Genomic DNA, 22,005 nt, shown 5'->3' with positions numbered 1-22,005 from the left:
CTAAGACCACTTAATCCATAAAGTCGAGACCTTTAAGCCTTTGCATGGCTGTAAAGGTCCCTAATCACTTTAACACCTTTCCTTCTTTCTCATAAAGTCTAGATCTCATGCATGGCTCAATATTCACGTCCAAGATTGGATTTTTATGAACCTACAACTCATTTTACTCTGAAATATGGCAGATCTAGGCTTATGGAGACCATTTGCTCATAAAGTCTCCACCTTGGGACCAAAAACCCTAAAAATTGGTCCAAGAAGCACAAATCACCAATGACAAGGAAAGCTTTGAGCTTTTTACCTCAGATAGAAGCTCCAACCTCTGAAGAACTCAGATCTACTCTTGTCCACCAACTTCTAGCTCCTAAAATGGCCTCCTCTTCTCTTTCACCACCTTGAAATGGCACTTTGAAGCTTAGAACACACACACAAGCTAGGAACGAAGGGTATCTCTCTATTAGGGTTTCACTCTCTGAAATGGTGGCTGAGGATAAGGCCTTAACATTCCTTTTATAGTGCACAAGCCATAATTTAGGGTTTGCATCTGGGCCGGTTACGCCCGGCGTAACCTCGGGTACGCCTAGCGTACCTAGGCGAGTCCGCGTCTAACTTAAGCGCATGAGTACGCGCAGCGTATTCTTCAGTACGCCCGGCGTACTCATTTGCCTTAATGTTTCCTTTAAGGGCCAAACTTGACAACTTGGAAAAGAAGAAGGGTATAAGAGATGTACCTGAATTTCGGGATGTTACAAATCTCCCCCACTAGAACCAGACTTCGCCCTCGAAGTCTCATGCCGTAAAAAACTCCGGATGCTGCTCCCGCATCTGTGACTCCGGCTCCCAAGTCAGCTCGGACCCTCTCCGATGTTGCCACTGGACCTGAACCAGGGGCACCTCCTTGTTCCTCAGAACCTTGATCTTTCGATCCACAATCGCGATTGGCCTCTCAACATAATTCAGGCTCGCATCCACCTGAATGTCCTCTAGCGATACCACTGCCGTCTCGTCGGCAATACACTTCCTCAACTGAGACACGTGGAAGGTATCATGAATCTGGCTCAACTCCGCAGGTAGCTCCAAACGATACGCTACCCTGCCCACCCTCGCGGTCACCCTGAACGGACCAATGTACCGGGGCCCCAGCTTGCCCCTTTTCCTGAATCGGATCACTCCTTTCCAAGGAGACACCTTCAGGAGTACGAAGTCTCCCACCTGAAACTCAAGCTCGGATTGTCGCCTATCCGCATAACTCTTCTGGCGACTCTGGGCTGTCAACAACCTCTGCCTGACCTGCTGAATCTGCTCGGTCGTCTGAAGCACTATCTCAGTGCTACCCATCACGCGCTGTCCTACCTCTCCCCAGCAAATGGGAGTCCGACATCTCCTCCCATACAACAACTCAAAGGGAGGCATACCAATACTCGAATGGTGGCTGTTGTTATAGGAAAACTCAGCCAACGGCAAGTACGTGTCCCAACTTCCACCGAAGTCCAACACACATGCTCGGAGCATGTCCTCAAGTGTCTGGATCGTCCGCTCACTCTGTCCATCCGTTTGTGGGTGGTAGGCGGTACTGAAATGCAACCTCGTACCCAACTCCTCATGGAACTTCTTCCAGAACCTGGAAGTGAAACGCACATCTCGATCTGACACAATCGAGGTCGGTACTCCATGACGCGATACCACCTCTCTCACATACAACTCGGCCAGCCTCTCAGCGGAAGAGCTCTCATTGATAGCAAGGAAGTGAGCGCTCTTCGTCAGCCGGTCAACAATCACCCAAATTGCATCGACACCCCTCGCGGTCCTTGGCAATTTGGTGATAAAATCCATGGAGATCTGTTACCACTTCCACTGGGGAACCTCAAGTGGCTGCAACTTGCCATGCGGACGCTGGTGCTCGGCCTTAACCTCTTCATACAGGGCCACCAATAGTCTTTCTTCAAATCCAAATACATTTTAGTGGCTCCGGGATGGATCGAAAACCTCGATCTATGCGCCTCCTCCATCAGAATGGTACGTGCCCCGCCTGTATACGGCACCCAAATCCGACCTTGAAAGGTCATCAGCCCTCGGCTATCGGTAACGAACTCAGACACATGCCCGCTCACCCGCTCCCTCTTGCGGTTCTCTGGTATTATGGCCTCTGCCTGGGCCTCCTGAATGGTGTCCAACACCGGAGTCATCACCGTTAATCGCATACAAGTGTCTCGAATCGGGGCACTCTCTGCCCTACGGCTCAGAGCATTAGCTACAACATTAGCCTTGCCCGGGTGGTACAGGATCTCACAATCGTAATCCTTTACCACTTCCAACCATCTCCTCTGGCGCATATTCAGGTTGGGCTGATCCATCAGATACTTCAAACTCTTGTGGTCCGTGTATATGGTACAACGAACCCCATACAGATAGTGACGCCAGATCTTGAGGGCGAACACCACTGCCCCCAACTCTAGATCGTGGGTGGGATATCTCGTCTCATGAGGCTTCAGCTGCCTCGATGCATACGCTATCACATGCTCTCTCTGCATAAGCACCGCACCCAACCCCGATATCGATGCGTCGCAGTACACCACGAAATCCTCCATTCCCTCTGGAAGGGATAACACCGGGGCTTCGCACAACCTCTGGCGAAGAGTCTCAAACGAGGCCTGCTGCTCAGAACCCCAACTAAAAGCCACGCCCTTCCGGGTCAACCTGGTGAGAGGAACGACAATCTTGGAGAAATCCTTGATAAATTTCCGATAATAGCCGGCCAACCCCAGAAAACTCCTGATCTCGGTGGGGGATCTCGGCACCTCCCAACTCATCACAGCCTCAATCTTGGCCGGATCGACCAATATCCCATTCTGGTTGACGAGATGTCCCAAGAACTGGACCTCTCGTAACCAGAAATCACATTTGGCGAATTTGGCGTAAAGCCTCTCCGATCTCAAAACTCCGAGGATCTCCCTCAAATGCTCCTCATGCTGCTCTCTGGATCTCGAATACACTAATATTTCATCGATGAATACGATCACCGAACGATCCAACATCAGCCTGCACACACTGTTCATGAGATCCATGAACGCCGCCGGTGCATTGGTGAGCCCAAAAGGCATCACCACGAACTCGTAATGCCCATAACGAGTCCTAAACGCCGTATTTTGGATATCCTCATCTCACACTCTCATCTGATGATATCCCAACCTCAAATCAATCTTGGAGAACCAAGATGCTCCCTGTAACTGATCGAATAGATCATCGATCCTCGGCAGTGGGTAACGGTTCTTGACCGTTAACTTGTTTAACTCCCGGTAATCAATGCACATCCGGTGTGAACCATCCTTTTTCTTGACAAAAAGGATCGGCGCTCCCCAAGGTGAGCTACTCAGTCTGATAAATCCTTTCCCCAACAGCTCCTGAAGCTGTGAGGATAACTCCTGCATCTCTGGTGGCGCAAGGCGATAGTGCGCCTTGGCAATAGGCGCTGCCCCCGGAACCAAATCGATGCGAAACTCCACTCGCCTCACGGGAGGCACACCCGACAACTCCTCGGGGAAAACGTCCGGGAACTCTCGCACTCTCAGCACATCATCAACAGAACTAGGCCTCTCCTCTATTACTCGTGTGTCCAACACGTAGGCCACAAACCCACTACAGCCCTGCTGTAGACTCTGCCTCGCTCTAGCAGCCGAACAGAATGCTGACCCTGAACGGGTACCCTCGTCGTACACCGTAAGAACTCCCATACTAGGGTCTCCTATCGTCACCAACTGTCGCTCGCAGTCTATAACAGCCCCAAAACGGCTCAACTAATCCATGCCCACTATGACACACATATCCCCCATCGCAATCGGGACCAGATCTATCGGGAACTCAACACCGAAGATCTCGAGTACACAACCTCGAATCACATCCGTAGCATACACCGCTCGTTCGTCAGCTATGGAAACCCGTAGCGGTCGACTCAACGCCTCCCGCTGGATACTGATGTGTTGACTAAACGCTAAAGACACAAAAGACCGACTCGCACCCGAGTCAAATAACACCAAAGCAGGTACAGAACTCACAAGAAAAGTACCTACGCATATCATAATATAAGCACAAGATCTCATAATTCAGCATAAATAAACGAAAGAATACATACCAGCCACGACATCGGGCGCTGCGCGGACCTCCTCCGCTGTCAACTGGAAGGCTCTCCCGCGAGCCTTCGGTGCCTCGGCCTTCGCTGGCCGGATCTCAGTAGCTCGAGCAGTAGGTCCAGATCCCTGCGCGGATCCCTGCAGTAGCTGTGGGTACTCGACCTTCCGATGGCCGGTCTGGCTGCAATGAAAGCAAACCGTGAACCCCTTGGGGCAATCCCTCGCATAATGCCCCTCCTTTCCGCACTTGTAACACACCCCAGCTCTGCACACTCCCTCGTGGCTCTTGCCGCACTTCCCACAAGTGCGGCCCTTTGGACCCCCAGATCTCGAATCAGCAGGCTTTGCCCGCTTGGCTGTCGGCTGCGCCTGTGCCGGTCGCCTGTCCTTCTTCTAAGACTCGGCCTCCTCCCTGACCTGAGTCTCCAGCTCAATCTCTCTCTTCCGGGCATTTGCCTGGAGCTCAGCAAATGTCCGGTATGACGAGTTCGCCACGAACTCACGGATATCCCTCCTCAGTATGCTCAAGTACCGGCTCATACGTGCCTGCTCAGTCGACACGTGCTCAGGGCAAAATAACGCCCTCTCATGAAACATCCTCGTAATCACCGTCACAGACTCAGTTCCCTGCTTGAGGGATAAAAACTCCTGGGCTAGACATTCCCTCTCCACAGGGGGAACATACTCATCTTGAAACATCATGGTGAACCTCTCCCAGGTCATCGCAGTAAGCTCTGCCATAGTGAAGTCTGCCGTCACAAACTTCCACCAGTCCTTCGCTCCCAAGCGAAGCTGGTTCAGCGCAAACCGAACCCTCAGATGCTCTGGACACGAGCAGGTGTAGAAGCATCCCTCGATATCAGAAATCCACCTCATCGCAGCAATCAGGTCCTGCGTCCCATCAAACTCTGGTGGCTTCGTGTTGCTGAACTCTCGGTACAGCAACGAGTCACCCCCCTGCGGCCTGGCAGCAGCGACGGCTGCGGTGGCCGCAGCAACAACATTATCAGTAAGAGCAGCGTACCACTCATCAAAAGTCTCGATCAGCGTGGTCTTGATAGACCCGAACATCTCTGGTATCTCAGCTCGAATGGCCGCAACCACCTCCTCGTGAATCAACCTACGGATCTCCTCATCACTGGTACCACTGCCTCCTGGGTGGTGGCGCATCCCAACCATGATGTCTCTGAAATACAACACAAAAGAAATCAGAGATTCGCTCGAGTATACTCACACTCGATACTCAACCCTACTTGTTCTTTAGTACCCTAAGGATTCTTACTTGGACTGCTCACCGATCCGGTGTTTCCAGTAGTACGGGCCCTATACTACCTTCCACAACGCATCGGTATTCACCCCAAGTCCTCCTCCTAGGATCCCAGGTCACAAGTACTCTACATCTCGCTAGCATAGGCCACCCTTCGGTAGACCTTTCATCAACTCCTCACTGCTACCTACTTACTCTCAAGCATCTCATAGCAGCAGAAATCTTCCTAGGCTAAGGCATCACAGATCAGGCCACTCTAGTCCTAATATGAATACCTAGCCTACCCTAGCATGCATAAGATATCATAACATATCTCATAACACATAATGTAAGGGTATTTTGGGAAATCATCGTTCCGGCGCTGGCTGATCATACACAGTGCTTCCTTCTGTTTTTTCCTCAAATCCTTTTACTTCCTTAGAAAAATTGTTTATTTTATGAAAAACTTTCTCAAATCCTCAGTTTGAGTTCAAATACACCCGAAGGTGCATCCGAATCCCTCAAACCAAGGCTCTGATACGAACTTGTAACAACGTAAATTTCCAAAACAATTTTTCATTTTTAAATCATACTTTTAATCCTAAAACAATATCAAAACATAATGTATCCAATGTCATCATCACAAAACAATTCCCATAATCTCAACATAATCTCTATGAGTGTGTACTGATCATGCCGGCGCCTTCCCGCGATCCTCACTGGTACCTGAAACACATAACACACAACACGGTAAGCATAAATGCTTAATGAGTTCCCCAAAATACCATATACAACACATACGCCACTCGAGGCTACAGTACGACCCTCCGGTCGATGTGTCTCAGCGGGGCCCTCCAGTCCCGTAGCTCGTTGGACCCTCTGGTCCGGTCATAGCTCGTCGGACCCTTCGGTCCAGTCTGTGTCGTGGACCCTTCGGTCCGGTCTATATCGTTGGGCCCTCCGGCCCGGTCTGTTCAACACATAGCATACATATAACACAATGCACATAATCTCATATATACACATAACATACAAGACCCTCTGGTCTACACATAAATACCACTCTAGGTAATGTATAGTGAGAAGACTCACCTCGGGTATCTCGGATAATCTTGCACACGAAAACACTGATCTAGTCCCCGCCTAAACACATAAACAGTACTCTCGAATAAATAAAGGCTCTCAAAGACTAGATTACATCCCTTCCTACAATCCCACAGAAGGGTAAAAGACCATTTTACCCCTCCCTGACCCAAAAGACCAAATGTTGACCAAAACCCTAAAAGTCAACGAAAGTCAACAGGGGCAGTACGCGGCGCGTACCAGCTCTTGTACGTTGGGCGTACTCCGGCGATCCAGAATCGGGGTCTCAGACCCTTAGGTTGCGCGTACTGAGATTTACGCCCAGCGTAAGTCTCAGTTTCATGCATTCATGGATTTTGGTCTAAATCGGTTAAGACATAAACTCAAACTCCAGATCTGACTTCTCTAAGACCACTTAATCCATAAAGTCGAGACCTTTAAGCCTTTGCATGGCTGTAAAGGTCCCTAATCACTTTAACACCTTTCCTTCTTTCTCATAAAGTCTAGATCTCATGCATGGCTCAATATTCACGTCCAAGATTGGATTTTTATGAACCTACAACTCATTTTACTCTGAAATATGGCAGATCTAGGCTTATGGAGACCATTTGCTCATAAAGTCTCCACCTTGGGACCAAAAACCCTAAAAATTGGTCCAAGAAGCACAAATCACCAATGACAAGGAAAGCTTTGAGCTTTTTACCTCCATATAGAAGCTCCAACCTCTGAAGAACTCAGATCTACTCTTGTCCACCAACTTCTAGCTCCTAAAATGGCCTCCTCTTCTCTTTCACCACCTTGAAATGGCACTTTGAAGCTTAGAACACACACACAAGCTAGGAACGAAGGGTATCTCTCTATTAGGGTTTCACTCTCTGAAATAGTGGCTGAGGATAAGGCCTTAACATTCCTTTTATAGTGCACAAGCCACAATTTAGGGTTTGCATCTGGGCCGGTTACGCCCGGCGTAACCTCGGGTACGCCCAGCGTACCTAGGCGAGTCCGCGTCCAACTTAAGCGCATGAGTACGCGCAGCGTACTCTTTAGTACGCCCAGCGTACTCATTTGCCTTAATGTTTCCTTTAAGGGCCAAACTTGACAACTTCGAAAAGAAGAAGGGTATAAGAGATGTACCTGAATTTCGGGATGTTACAGTTTCCATAGCATAAGGTGCCGATAGTGGCTGGTGAGGTCGGTTTGTCGGATGAGATGGGTTACGGTGGTCAATTGTAAGGGAGAGGAGTGAGACGAGGGAGATGAAGCGGGGTAGGGGCGGAGCTGACGATTTCAAGATTCTTTTGTGGATTGATTTCTATGTTGATCAATTGCTTATTTTACCACTGATTTTGTGTGCCCATCATCTCCCATGTCCATCCATAGGTTTAATCTTCTCCCCCTTTGTTATCATCCATGAAAACATTCTCATTGATTGCTAGGTGTGTTGATTTGGCTTCATATATGTTTTGTTGGTGTGCGTTAGACATGATTTTATCTTCTAATTTGGTGAATAGCAGAATGTGTTGGTTTGGGTTCATATATGAATTGTTTTTCCCTAAATCATAATCAGTGTATGTATGTGTTGAAAAAGGTTCAGTCGTGATTTTGTCTTCTCTATCACAATTACTCAAGGTATTGGTAGTTTTTGAGTGAACTGAGAATAAGGATTTTTTTATTAAATCGATGGTCTATTGGTGTCGGTTTATATGTTCATCATCAATATGTGTTGAAGCATGTTCATCAGTGAGTGTGTATGCAAGAGAGAGAGAGAGAGAGAGAGAGAGACCCTCCTATTTTTTAATGTTAAAATAAATAAATAAGTTTTTGATTTAAAAAAATGAAAGAAAAATGGAAAATAAATACCCTATGGGTATTACAGTCATTTCAATATTTGGAGGGACTAAAAATACAACGAAACTAGTTCAAAATGACCTTGAAACCAAAAAATCGAGATTTAGACTAAACCTCAGTTTTGTCTGTATATAATTGATATTTCATAATCTATATGTCTAAAGAAATAAAAATTTGATAGTCTACTTATCGAAAAACTTCGATTTTGTGGTTAACCATCAATCATTAAAAATATAAACCATAATCCAAGTAGAATTCTTCCGTGATACTTACTTAACTAACTCGATTAAATAAAAGTGGTTCCGTTAAAAGAGAAATAATAAATAGTTATTTATTATTAATTTCTTAATAAATAAAAAGTATATATATATATATATATATATATATATATATATATATATATATATATATATATATATATATATATATATATATATATATATATATATATATTCTATTTTGAGTTTTAGTCAATCATATATATCTTCGTGGTCGGCCCTTCCATGCATCGTCAATCCTCCACGTACACCATAATTTACTAACCAATCTATTCGACTATTCTCTATATAAAGCCACTTAAATCCATCTCCATTCCCATCAACTTTCCCACAATAATCAACTGTTTGCTTGAACGTTTTGAATCATCAGTTGTACTTTCTAACAATCTTTTTCACCGGAAGAAATGGCACAATACGGAGGAGAACAGTACGGCCATAAGGAGGGTCACCACACCGACGAGCATGCCCACAACCCATCGACAGCCGTTGGTCATGACAATATCGATGCTACAAAAATCAACAGCATCGGAACGGGAGCTGCTCATGGTCACGCCCATGAACAAGGGAAACATGATGATGCCGGTGCCGGAGGCGTCCTCCACCGTTCTGGCAGTGGCAGTTCCAGCTCTGTAAGTGAAATATATATGTTATCATTAATCTTCTAAGACTTTAAAGATTAATAACTAAGGTTGGGTTTTGATTGTGCAGTCGGAGGATGATGGTGAGGGAGGACGAAGGAAGAAGAAAGGTGTGCTTGAGAAGATCAAGGAGAAGCTTCCTGGTGGAGATGAGCAGAAGACTTCAACCACTAACACTGTTGGCACCGGCGGCGGCGTTGGATATCAGGGAGAGGAAGGGCATGAGAAGAAGGGACTGATGGACAAAATAAAGGAGAAGTTACCAGGGAGTCACCAGTAATTGTTATAAAATGTATGACGCGTGTATGTTTGTATGTCTGTATGTAAGTATTTGTATGTCTGTATGTAAGTATGTATGTCGTACAATAATCTGCCTTGTGGGTGGACGGTGGGTGCGTGAGTTATTCACAAGGCGATGCTTGGGATATGTTTTTGTATGTTTGATTTCTGATTTGTGTTATACGATGAAGTGAAGTTCCTTTTTTGTTTTTTAACTTTTTATTGAATGGTGTTCAAGGAATTGGTGAGAATTGAGATGGGTGTCTTTAGATAATAAAGTTGGCTAAGAAGATACAAAAACGAAAAGTTTTTTAGGTAATGAAGATAGTGAGGTGCTTTTTTTCTTTAAGAAGTATGATCCTTTTTCTATATCCAGAAGGACTAAAAGTCTATAATCCTCAAAAATAAATATTTGTTTTCTATAATTTAAAAAAAAAAATTGTTTTATTAGTATTTACACATTGTATAAATTAATGATATAGTTTATTAACCGCATCGATTTCTTGATGATAGTAAAAGACGGTGACGATTGTGGTGGTTGTGGTGATAATGGTGGTGGTAGACGTGTGTTGGGTTTTCTATTGGGTTTTTTTAGCCTATGAGGAAAGCCCATTTATTTAGCCCATGTATATATATGTGTTACATGCCCTAATTTCACTAACACATAAAAAAAATTCAGTCACCAAGAGAGTTAGAGAGAGTAAGAAGCAAAAGAGGATTTTTTATTCCCGTTTTTGAAGATACACCTGCAGTGTTTGGTAATTTCCCGGAGATCCAACGGTCCGTTTTTTTTTATTTTTGGACAGCAGCTTCCTAACATCGAGACCTTCAGATCCAACGGTTGAATTGTCGAGATAAGCTCCAGAGACTCGGGAATCATCGCTTTTGTTTGCTGCTGGAAATCAGAAACGTTTTTGGTGATATTCTTCTTTGTCTTTGCTTATTTGATTCCATATGCTTGATGTGATTTAGTTCCAAGTATATGATGATTATTGTATGCCTCTAGTACATCTAGAGAAAACTTTGTATTGCTCTAATATTTGTGATAGTGGATTTGAAGCGGTCCTGGTAGTCCCGTGGTTTTACTCTCCTTTCTTGAGAGGTTTCCACGCTAAAATTCTGGTGTCGTTATTGGTTGATTACTTATAGTTTTGGGTTGATTATATTGATCATATAACTTGCATTGGGGCTGTTTTGTTGCAAGTAAAAAATACCCTATTTGTTTGCATCCTAAAAAGGTTCATTTAAGACGGGAATAGTTTAGTCAAACAAAGTATTATTCCGCATTGTTGTTTACCGTTGTGGCTGCGTTTTTCCCATAAGATTGGTATCAGAGCCTGGTTCTTGTTATTAGGTTACTTGTTTGAAGAATGGAAGCTAATACAAATAGGATTGTGAATTTGAATGGTTCTAATTATCAAGTTTGGAGAGGCAAGATGGAAGACCTTCTTTATGTGAAGGATTATTATATGCCTGTGTTTAATACTGAAAAACCTGAAGATAAAACAGATGCAGAGTGGAATATTTTGCATAGAAATGTTTGTGGGTATATTCGGCAATGGGTTGATGATAATGTTTTGAACCATATTAGCGCGGAGATTCATGCTCGCACTTTGTGGAACAAGCTTGAGCAGTTGTATGCTCGGAAGACCGGGAACAATAAATTGTTCTTGATTAAACAGTTGATTGGCTTGAAGTACCATGATGGAAATCCTATTAGTGATCATTTGAATTCTTTCCAAGGAATTATTAATCAGCTTGCAGGAATGGGTATCAAGTTTGAAGATGAGCTACATGGTTTATGGCTCCTTGGCACTTTACCGGATTCTTGGGAAATTTTTAGGACATCCTTGTCCAACTCTGCACCAGATGGTATTGTCACCATGGAATTAGCTAAAGGCAGTGTTTTAAATGAAGAGATGAGAAGAAAGTCACAAGGTTCCTCTTCACATTCAGATGTCTTGGTCACAGATTGCAGGGGGAGAAGTCAAAGTAGAGGTCTGAATAACAAAGGGAAGCATCGCAGTAAATCTAAAGGAAAGTTTGCTGACTATGAGTGCAATCATTGTGGTAGAAAAGGGCACACAATACGATTCTGCAGACAGTTGAAAAGGGAGAACAAGAAGGCAAATTACAACAATCAAAAGAACAACCACAAGAAAGATGATGGTGGTAATGATACTGCTGAAGTTAACACTACTACCGAAGAGTTCTTTATTTGTTGTGACTATGATATGGTTAATCTTGCACATGATGATTCGAGTTGGGTTGTTGACAGTGGTGCTACTTATCATGTGACATCACAAAGGGATTTTTACACATCTTACACTCCTGGTGATTTTGGGAATGTTAAAATGGGTAATAATGGGTTATCAAAGATTGTTGGTGTCGGAGATATTTGTTTAAAGTTTGAGACTGGGATGGAGTTGGTTTTACACAATGTAAAACATGTTCCAGATATTAGACTTAGTTTGATCTCTGATGGCTTACTTGATGATGAAGGTTACCATAGTACCTTTGGTGGTGGCATTTGGAAACTCACTCGTGGTTCTTTGATCGTCGCAAGAGGTGAAAGAAGCTCAAAGTTATACATGACACATCCGAAGATCTCCAAAGAATCGATCCATGCATCGATACATTGTGACATGACCGATTTGTGGCATAAGAGACTTGGTCACATGAGTGAAAAGGGAATGTCTTTGTTGTTGAAGAAAAATGTGTTGACCGGTGTGCATGATGTGAATTTGAAGAGATGTTCTCATTGTCTGGCAAGTAAGCAAAATAGAGTTTCCTTTAAGAGCCATCCTCCTTCCAGGAAAGAGAATATACTTGATCTGGTACATTCCGATGTATGTGGTCCCATGAAGACTAGGACACTTAGGGGTTGCTTGTATTTTGTCACATTCATCGATGACTATTCGAGGAAGGTATGGGTTTATACTTTGAAGACGAAAGATCAAGTATTGGATGTGTTTAAGCAGTTTCATGCCTTGGTTGAGAGACAAACTGGGAAGAAATTGAAGTGTGTTCGGACAGATAATGGCGGTGAATACATTGGTCCTTTTGATGCTTATTGTAGAGAGCAAGGTATTCGGCACCAAAAGACTCCTCCAAAGACACCACAGTTGAACGGTTTAGCAGAACGGATGAATAGAACATTGGGTGAAAGAGTTAGATGTTTGCTTTCACATGCAGGATTACCTGATTCTTTTTGGGGAGAAGCTTTGAATACAACGGTACATGTTATTAATCTTACTCCTTGTGTTCCTTTGTCTTTTGATGTTCCTGACAGGGTTTGGAGTGGAAAAGATGTTTCGTATCGTCATTTACGGGTCTTTGGATGCAAGGCTTTTGTGCATATTCCCAAAGATGAAAGATCAAAGCTTGAAGTGAAGACCAAGCCGTGTATATTCCTTGGTTATGGTCAAGATGAATTCGGTTACAGGTTATATGATCCAGTTCTGAAGAAACTCGTAAGGAGTCGTGATGTTGTATTTGTTGAAGATCAGAGTTTAAAAGATATTGAGAAGACAAAGATAGTTCCTCAATCTAATGATGATCATGTTGATTTGGATATGGTTCCCCCTCAACATTTTGAGCCAATTAATGAAGATGTTCAGAATGATGAACAACATGGTACTGATGAAAATGATGTTCCAGAGCAGTCGGAGTTGGATGAGGATTTTCATCCAGAGTTACCGGTACCTGATATACCACCATTTGTCCCACTTAGGCGGTCTACGAGAGATCGTCATCTTTCCACCCATTATTCTGCTGATGAGTATGTTTTAGTCGCCGATGGGGGAGAACCTGGTTGTTATGCAGAAGCTATGGAAGATGATCATAAAAGTGAGTGGGTTGAAGCTATGCAAGATTAGATGAATTCCTTGCATGAAAACAATACCTTTGAGTTGGTGAAGTTGCCTAAAGGCAAGAGAGCTTTGAAGAACAAGTGGGTCTACAAAGTGAAGACTGAATAGCATACCTCACGGCCTAGGTACAAGGCTAGATTGGTGGTCAAAGGGTTCAGTCAAATAAAGGGTATTGATTTTGATGAGATTTTATCTCCGGTCGTGAAGATGGGTTCCATTCGGGTGATTCTTGGTTTGGTTGCTAGCCTTGATCTTGAGGTTGAGCAAATGGATGTCAAGACAGCTTTCCTTCATGGTGACTTGGACAAGGAAATCTATATGGAGCAACCTGAAGGTTTTCAGGTTAAAGGCAAAGAAGTCTATGTGTGTAGGCTTCAGAAAAGTCTTTATGGGTTGAAGCAAGCACCAAAACAGCGGTACAAGAAATTTGAGTCAGTCATGGGTGAGCAAGGCTACCACAAGACTACTTCAGATCACTGTGTTTTCTTCCAGAGGTTTGGTGATGATGATTTCATAATTTTATTGCTTTATGTTGATGATATGTTGATTGTTGGCAAGAATGCAGAGAGAATTATTCAGCTGAAGAAACAATTGAGCAAGTCTTTTGCTATGAAAGACTTGGGGCCGGCAAAACAGATTCTTGGCATTCAGATTAGTAGAGATAGAGCTTCAAAGAAGTTGCATATGTCACAAGAGCAATACATTGAGAAGGTGCTTTGCAGATTCAACATGGATAAAGCTAAAGTGGTTAGTTCGCCTCTAACTACCAACTTTAAGCTGACTGATAGAGATTTCCCTTCTACTAAGAAGGAGATTGAAGAGATGGATAGAGTTCCATATGCATCAGCCATTGAGAGTTTGATGTATGCCATGGTGTGTACAAGGCCAGATATTGCCCATGCAGTTGGTGTTGTTAGTCGATTTCTGTCAAATTCGGGAAAGAAGCATTGGGAAGCAGTTAAGTGGATTTTTAGATATCTACGTGGTACTTCCAAATTGGGTATAACATTTGGAAATTGAGCACCTATGCTTTTTGGTTATACAGATTCTGATATGGCAGGAAATAAGGACAACATGAAATCCACTTCTGGATATTTGATGACTTTTGCAGGGGGGGGGGGGGCTGTGTCATGGCAGTCACGACTGCAAAAGTGTGTTGCCTTGTCCACCACTGAGGCTGAGTATATGGCAGCAACAGAAGCATGCAAAGAGCTACTGTGGCTAAAAAGTTTTATGCAAGAGCTTGGATTTATACAAAAACGCTATCTGGTTCTTTGTGATAATCAAAGTGTCATTCACCTTGCTAAGAATTCTATGTTTCACAAAAGAACAAAGCATATCGATGTGAGGTATCATTGGATTAGAGATGCTCTTGAAGACAAATTGTTTGAACTTGAAAAAGTTCATACTGATGATAATGGTTCTGATATATTGACTAAAGTTTTAGCAAGGGAGAAGTTGAAGATATGTTGCTCGATCGTCGGGATGGCGAATTCTTCCTCATAGGCCAAAAAGGGGGAGATTTGTTGGGTTTTCTATTGGGTTTTTTAGCCCATGAGGAAAGCCCACTTATTTAGCCCATGTATATATATGTGTTACATGCCCTAATTTCACTAACACACAAAAAAAATTTCAGCCACCAAGAGAGTTAGAGAGAGTAAGAAGCAAAAGAGGGTTTTTTATTCCCGTTTTTGAAGATACACCTGCAGTGTTTGGTAATTTCCCGGAGATTCAACGGTCCGTTTTTTTTAATTTTTGGACAGCAGCTTCCTAACATCGAGACATTCAGATCCAACGGTTGAATTGTCGAGATAAGCTCCAGAGACTCGGGAATCATCGCTTTTGTTTGCTGCTGGAAATCAGGAACGTTTTTGGTGATATTCTTCTTTGTCTTTGCTTATTTGATTCCATATGCTTGATGTGATTTAGTTCCAAGTATATGATGATTATTGTATGCCTCTAGTACATCTAGAGAAGACTTTGTATTGCTCTAATATTTGTGATAGTGGATTTGAAGCGGCTCTAGTAGTCCCGTGGTTTCACTCTCCTTTCTTGAGAGGTTTCCACGCTAAAATTCCGGTGTCGTTATTGGTTGATTACTTATAGTTTTGGGTTGATTATATTGATCATATAACTTGCATTGGGGCTGTTTTTTGCAAGTAAAAAATATCATATTTGTTTGCATCCTAAAAAGGTTCATTCAAGACGAGAATAGTTTAGTCAAACGAAGTATTATTCTGCATTGTTGTTTACCGTTGTGGCTGCGTTTTTCCCATAAGAGTGATGGTGGCGGAGATGGCAGAGGTTATGGTTGTGGTGGCAGCATAGATAGGTAGTGGAAAAAACACTAGATTATGATTAGAAATAATAAAAAAACAAAGTTCACACAAAACTTTTTATCTTTTGTTTTCGAAAAAAACAAATAATATTTTTGGTTAAATGCATGTCTTCGTGATTTCATATATATATATATATATATATATATATATATATATATATATATATATATATATATATATATATATATATATATATATATATAGAGGTTCAAATATTCTAACTAATTATTGTGTGGATGTAAGGATGATTGTGGACCAATCATTTCAAAAACCTAGATATGGGTAAAATTGTAATCTTAGCTATTAATTAATTTTGGTAAATTTAAATCAATTAATTTCCCTTTAAATAATAATCGGTTTCATATCATTAACCCTAAATCTCGTTCGGTCGCAACTAAAGATTGCCTTCTTCACCATCATGAGAACATACGATCTCTACCAGAAACCCAAACAAGAAAATCACATTTTACTATGATTCAATCGCAATTACGTGTTGATCCGAAGGAACCCAAGTCGCAAACGGATATTTTGCTAACTGGAAAACCAATCTTTTTCGTCTCCTCCTACAACATCGTTGGACTAAACTTCACCGGAAAGGGTTTAAAAACCCCTCTCGATCGAATATGCGTTCAGGTACGATTAGGGTTCGTCCATTTCATGCTAATTCGTTGTTAACATCTAAGTTGCGTTTTTCCCCTATCTTTCTGTATTTGGTGCTAATTATATTCATATGGATGCTTCTACTGTTAATGAAATCCGTATATGATCTTGAAATTGGATTCGAGGATCTTGAGTGTATGCATGATTGGAATTATCAATCTCTAACAATTTTCGAGTCTAAGAATAGATGGCAATATAGGTATATGGCTCTGAAAATAGGTATTAAACTGAGATGCAAAGACACAAATCTCACAAAACTTTTGACATTTTTAGGTTAATCTTCTATCAACAACATGGGTGCAGGTGGCCGAATGTCAGACCCATTTGATGGTAAAAGTATTCTGGAATGAGTCTCTGTTGATTCGTTGTTTTCATTAAATGATTTGAAAAAACCGATCCCTGCCTATTGCTTCAAACGATTTGTAATCTGTTCTTTTTGCTATGTTGTTCACGACCTCATTGTTATCTATGTTTTCTACTTCCTTGCGAAAACATTATGTATAATTCTAACACCATTTTTCTTTATGAGTAAGCCGAATAACATCACCATTATCCACTCATCATTTTCTATCAACTCCCTGCTTCTGGAAACAGAAACAGTGAATCAAATGAGATCGGATCTAAAAAAGAAATCAGGGCTGCCATTAAAGTTGCTGCTTGATACTAAAGTTCGAGTCAAGATTGAGTCCATAAGAAGCATAAAGATTGGGATTCATATAAAATGCGAAGGAATTCATATAAAATGCGAAGGAATTCATAGCTTAATTCCAAAGGCTGTCAGTGGGAATTCAAGAAATTCATCATCTTCATCAGTAGCTGCTACTGTTTCTGCTGCCAAATGTAAGCTTGATCTTCGGATCAAGATCTGGAAATGGACTTTCTAAATTTCTTAAAATTTAAAATTCTTTTAATGTTGTAAATGATTTGACAAAAAAAAATGATGTTTATATTGTCGATATATATTGCATGACAGGTATTGGTGGAAATGTCTAAAAAAGAATTTGATGGTTAAATTCTTGAAGAACACAAAAAGAATTATGACTTTGTTATTTGTGTTACTTGGTTCTGACCATGTGGTGAAGAATGGAAAGTAATACAACAATATTCGTTGAAGAATGGAAAGTAAGGCAACAATATTCGTTCAGAATGGATTAAATATTTTTCTGTCATAATGATTAGCAAGAATATGCTATCATAATGTATTAGTGTTTTACTTAGATTTCAATGTTTTTATTTGATTTTTAACCATTCTTAGTTTTATTATTAAAGAATAAATATAATTGTTAACCATTATTATTTATATTCTTTCAGCATGAATGTCATTTGTGTATGTTCATAGTTGTATTTGTTAAGAATGAATATAATTATTGATTTTAAGATATTAAAATTCTCTTTTTGTATTCATTAAAAATTATTAATCTTGATAATATATGTTTATAGTATTCTGTTAGAATTTAATATTTTTTTTCAAGATAATCATAAACACGTTCTTTTAGAGTGTCCGAATTAATATATTTATTATAAAAAAATCAGATTCTAAAAGTTTAGAGAACTAATTATTCCTTAAAATTTGTAATTTTTTTTTTAATTTATGTTAATTGACTAAAATACCCTTAAAATGAAAATTAGATGGTATTTTTTAATTATTTTTAATTTAATAATATGTATTAATCACTTTCTTAAAATAAGTAAAATGATTGGCCCACAATCATTCTTACATTCACACAATAATTAGTTACAATACAATAACCTAAGCCTATATATATATATATATATATATATATATATATATATATATATATATATATATATATATATATGTGTGTGTGTGTAGTCCGGTGAAAAGAAGATTTTTGATAGAAAAGTAAGAAGTTTTTAATCTGCATATTTTTTTGGCGAAGCAACAAAATTAATCATTAGATGAATAAAAATTAACAAGAATCATAAAAAATATTCCCGAAAAATCGTCTCGATGATTTTGTTGTTTTTCACTAAAATTGTTCGTAAAGTGATTTTTTGCTCGGTTTACTGCAAAATAAATAATGAAGGTGTTTTTTCGAAAAATAATCTTGTGAATCATGTTACTTTTGATTTATCATTTAATTTATTTTTTTAGTTCGCTAAAAAAATATGCACATGAAAAACTTATTACCTTCTTTTAAAAAAATTATTTCTTATTTGATCTGGATTCTCTCTCTCTCTCTCTCTCTCTTTATATATATATATATATATATATATATATATATATATATATATATATATATATATATTTCAATTCCGTTCCCAACACTAGCGAGAAGCTAGTGAAACAAAACAGGCAAAACAATTGTTATAACTAGTGATCATTATCCAAGTTCCTACCAAGTTTGCTTCTAACATTGAACCAAAGAAATGAGGTGTAAATAACCTCAAAAGCAAGGATTGGAATGATTTTAACCGTACATTTAAAGCATATATCATTCCTGTTACACCAAAGAACCCAGAGAAAAGCTCGGATGACCGCATCAAATTTATAAGAGTCAAATTTTGACCAACTTGGGTCCGCACCATGATTAAGAAGGTCATCAATTCCAACACACTATTGGAGATCTGGGAGTTTTGACCACCGTCTTCTCAAGGTAACCATCAATTCCTTAGCCGTTGAGCATTGGAAAAATAGATGGGGGATCGATTCATGATCACAGTTGCATGTCGGGCACAAATCATAGTTTATTAGCACATCTATTTACATCGGGTTGTCAATGGTGGGTAACTTGTACAATCTAAGATACCAAATAAATAGGCTAATTTTACGGGGAACAACCTTGTACCATATAGTGTTCGTGGGGGCACTATCCAAAATACAATCATCAATCGCCTTCCTAAGAGAGAAAACTGAGTACTCCCCCTGGTCTTTAAGCGACCACCTCCATTTACCCACTGAGTTGCCATACCAAAGCAAGTTATCTATCTGTAGCCCCACTTTGTGAAGATCCTTGCTCAGCCCGCTAATAGCCCCCAAACACTAGACTTGCGATAGGTTGGAATGTTTTCCCCGAGACCACTATTTTGCCCATAGAGTGACTTAATTACTTCTTTCCAAAGACCATCCGGGCCAGCCTTGAAATGCCACCACCATTTTCCCAAGAGAGAAATGTTGAGCGATTTTAAACTACCAATATTAAGGCCACCTTTGTCCATGTCATTCATTGATTTACTCCAAGAGATCCAAGCAATCTTCCTAGTCTCGTTAGAGCCTCCCTAAAAAAAACCTCCCCTGATACTTTCCAAATTCGAAATCACCATATCTGAAACTTTGAAAATAGAATGAAGATATGAACCAAAGGATCTGAGCACCGATTTGCATAGGTTTAACCGACCCCCATTGAGATACTTTTGGACCTCCAAGTCGAGAGTTTGTTGTTGACTTTGTCAACCAGGGGTAGCCAGCTAGAAGTCTTGTTCATCCGAGCCCCAATCGGCATACCAAGGTAGGTAAAAGGAAGATCGCCTATCGTTGATTTCCCTTTGAGGCACCCTAATTCCAAAGATCTTGCATTTTTTATGTTTATCTTCAGCCTAGACAATATGTGAAAACAAGAGAGAATGCGTATGAGGTTTTTCACATTATTTATGGACCATTCGCCTAAGAGGATGGCTTCATCCACATATTGAAATATTGACAGGATAGATCCAATACCCAGTGGCTCAATACCGGTAAAGTATCCCTTTTCAACAGCTTCATCCACTGCCACACGAAGACCTTATGCGTCAATAATGAATAGGAATGGGGAGAGGGGATAGGGGGTCCCTTGCCTGATGCCCCTCTCCATACTGAATTCATTTAAAGGTGCCCATTAACGAGAATAGAGACTTTTGCATAGGAGATAAGAGCCCGGATTAAATCCCTCCATGTGTAACCGAAACCCATTTGAATCGTGATGTTGTCGATAAAAGTTCCAATTCAGCGAATCAAACGCCTTTTTAAAGTCTACTTTGAACATCATCGTTCTCCTATTTGTCCTCTTGGTCCAAGAGATGATCTCGTTGACAATGAGAGGACCATCCAAAATGTTTCTGCCCTTAACGAAAGGAGTTTGCTCCTTGCTTATGACTTTCCCAATCACAGCCTTTAGGCGTTCCGCAAGCGTTTTGGAAATGATTTTTGTGATACAACCAGTAAGGTTTATCGGGCAGTAATCAGTGAGGCATACCGGGTTGTTTGCTTTAGGGATAAGGGTAATGAAAGAACTATTACAACCCCCTTTAAGAGACTTGTGTATGCTAAAAAATTGAATGACCTCGACAACTTTCTCTCCTAAAATATTCCAATACTTTTTAATAAACCAAAAATTAAAGCCATCCGGGCCTGGGGCTTTTTCATGTCCGTATTTCCACACGGCAGACTTGATCTTATCATGAGAGAAATGTGATTCGAGGAAGTTCCTATCTAAGTCATTCAGGCACATGAACTTGTCACTTCTAAGGCTGGGTCTAATTGGCAACGATTCCTTAAAATTGGAATTGAAGAACCTGAAGCATTCATTCTGTACAGTTTGGGGGTCAGAACACCATACACCATCAATATTAAGCCCCATAATTCGATTTATTTTATTATTGGAGTTGACCATCCCATGAAAAAATGCTGAATTCTCATGTCCTTCTAGTGTCCATCTACACCTGGATTTTTGTTTGAGATCTAGGATGCTTGCCACTTCAATTTCTTGTAACTTCATCACCGCATCGGTCCTTTCTGTGAGCAACAGATTATCCATACCAAGCACCTCTGCCACCATGTCAATCTCAACCACCTTCTTTTTTAGGGAATCCATCTCCTTAATTTTTTGTTTTTTAATCCCCCCCCCCCCGACATATTCGGATGTCGTATTTAAGATATCTAAGTTTCCTTGCCAGTCTTTCAGTCTTAGAGTAGATATCCAACATTTTTCTTTGTTTAGCCCAACTTTCTTTCACAATCTCGTCAATTACGTCATCAATCAACCACGAAGAGAAGAATCTGAAAGGGGAAGCGCCATAATCCAGACCACAAATGTCAAGGAGGATAGGACAATGGTCAGAATGAAGCTGGGGAAGCGAAAGGGAAGAAACATTAGGCCACCACTTAAGGCAGTCGGACGAGATTAAAACCCTATCTGGCCGGCTGAATTGATGTGACAACCCGAAACTTTTTCCGTTATCCTTACCCAGTTTCCGTTAATAAAATTTGGGTTTTTATTTAATTCCGTCAAATTCCTTAGTTTGGGAAGGACTTCACGTTTTAAATAAATCAATTCGGATTTATTTCCGTTCACGTTAGTATTATTTTTGGTCTAACGGAATATTCTAAGCTCAGTTCAATCGAGTTTTGGATTCAAAAACGAGGTTTTCTAAGTCAAAGCATAGCATCCGTGCCAAACAACCCTTCGAGAGGAGTTTACGGCCGCAAACTCAGTTTACGACCGTAAACCCTGTTTACGACTGTAAACCCTGTTCACGGCCGTAAACCCTCCACCCCACCCCTTGGCCGTAAACTCACCCCTATATAAGGGATGAGTGGCCTTCATTTCTCACTTTACACACTCCAGGAGCTTTCTCTCTCTCTCTCTCTCTCTCTCTCTACAAACTTCGAATTTGCTCAAGGATCCTCAAGAATGTAAGT

General features: G+C 41.1%; 1 protein-coding gene and 1 pseudogene across 1 annotated transcript; both read left to right on the top strand.

Annotated features, from left to right (window-relative positions):
• The first annotated feature begins 8,889 nt into the window (after positions 1-8,889).
• LOC145160154 (dehydrin DHN3-like) lies at positions 8,890-9,711 on the top strand. The gene is made up of 2 exons (XM_079079265.1): positions 8,890-9,208; positions 9,288-9,711. The coding sequence occupies exons 1-2, from the start codon at positions 8,984-8,986 to the stop codon at positions 9,495-9,497; spliced, it is 435 nt and encodes a 144-aa protein (XP_078935391.1). The 5' UTR covers positions 8,890-8,983; the 3' UTR covers positions 9,498-9,711.
• A 6,274-nt stretch (positions 9,712-15,985) lies between these two features.
• Positions 15,986-17,251, top strand: LOC145158198 (uncharacterized; annotated as a pseudogene).
• Positions 17,252-22,005: the final 4,754 nt, after the last annotated feature.

This window comes from Lactuca virosa, chromosome 2 (genome assembly GCF_052849685.1).
Source record: "Lactuca virosa cultivar CGN04683 chromosome 2, Lactuca_virosa_CGN04683_v6, whole genome shotgun sequence".
NCBI classification, from domain to species: Eukaryota; Viridiplantae; Streptophyta; class Magnoliopsida; order Asterales; family Asteraceae; genus Lactuca; species Lactuca virosa.
The sequence above is the reverse complement of the archived record's forward strand: the minus strand, read 5'-3'. Positions and strand labels throughout refer to the sequence as shown.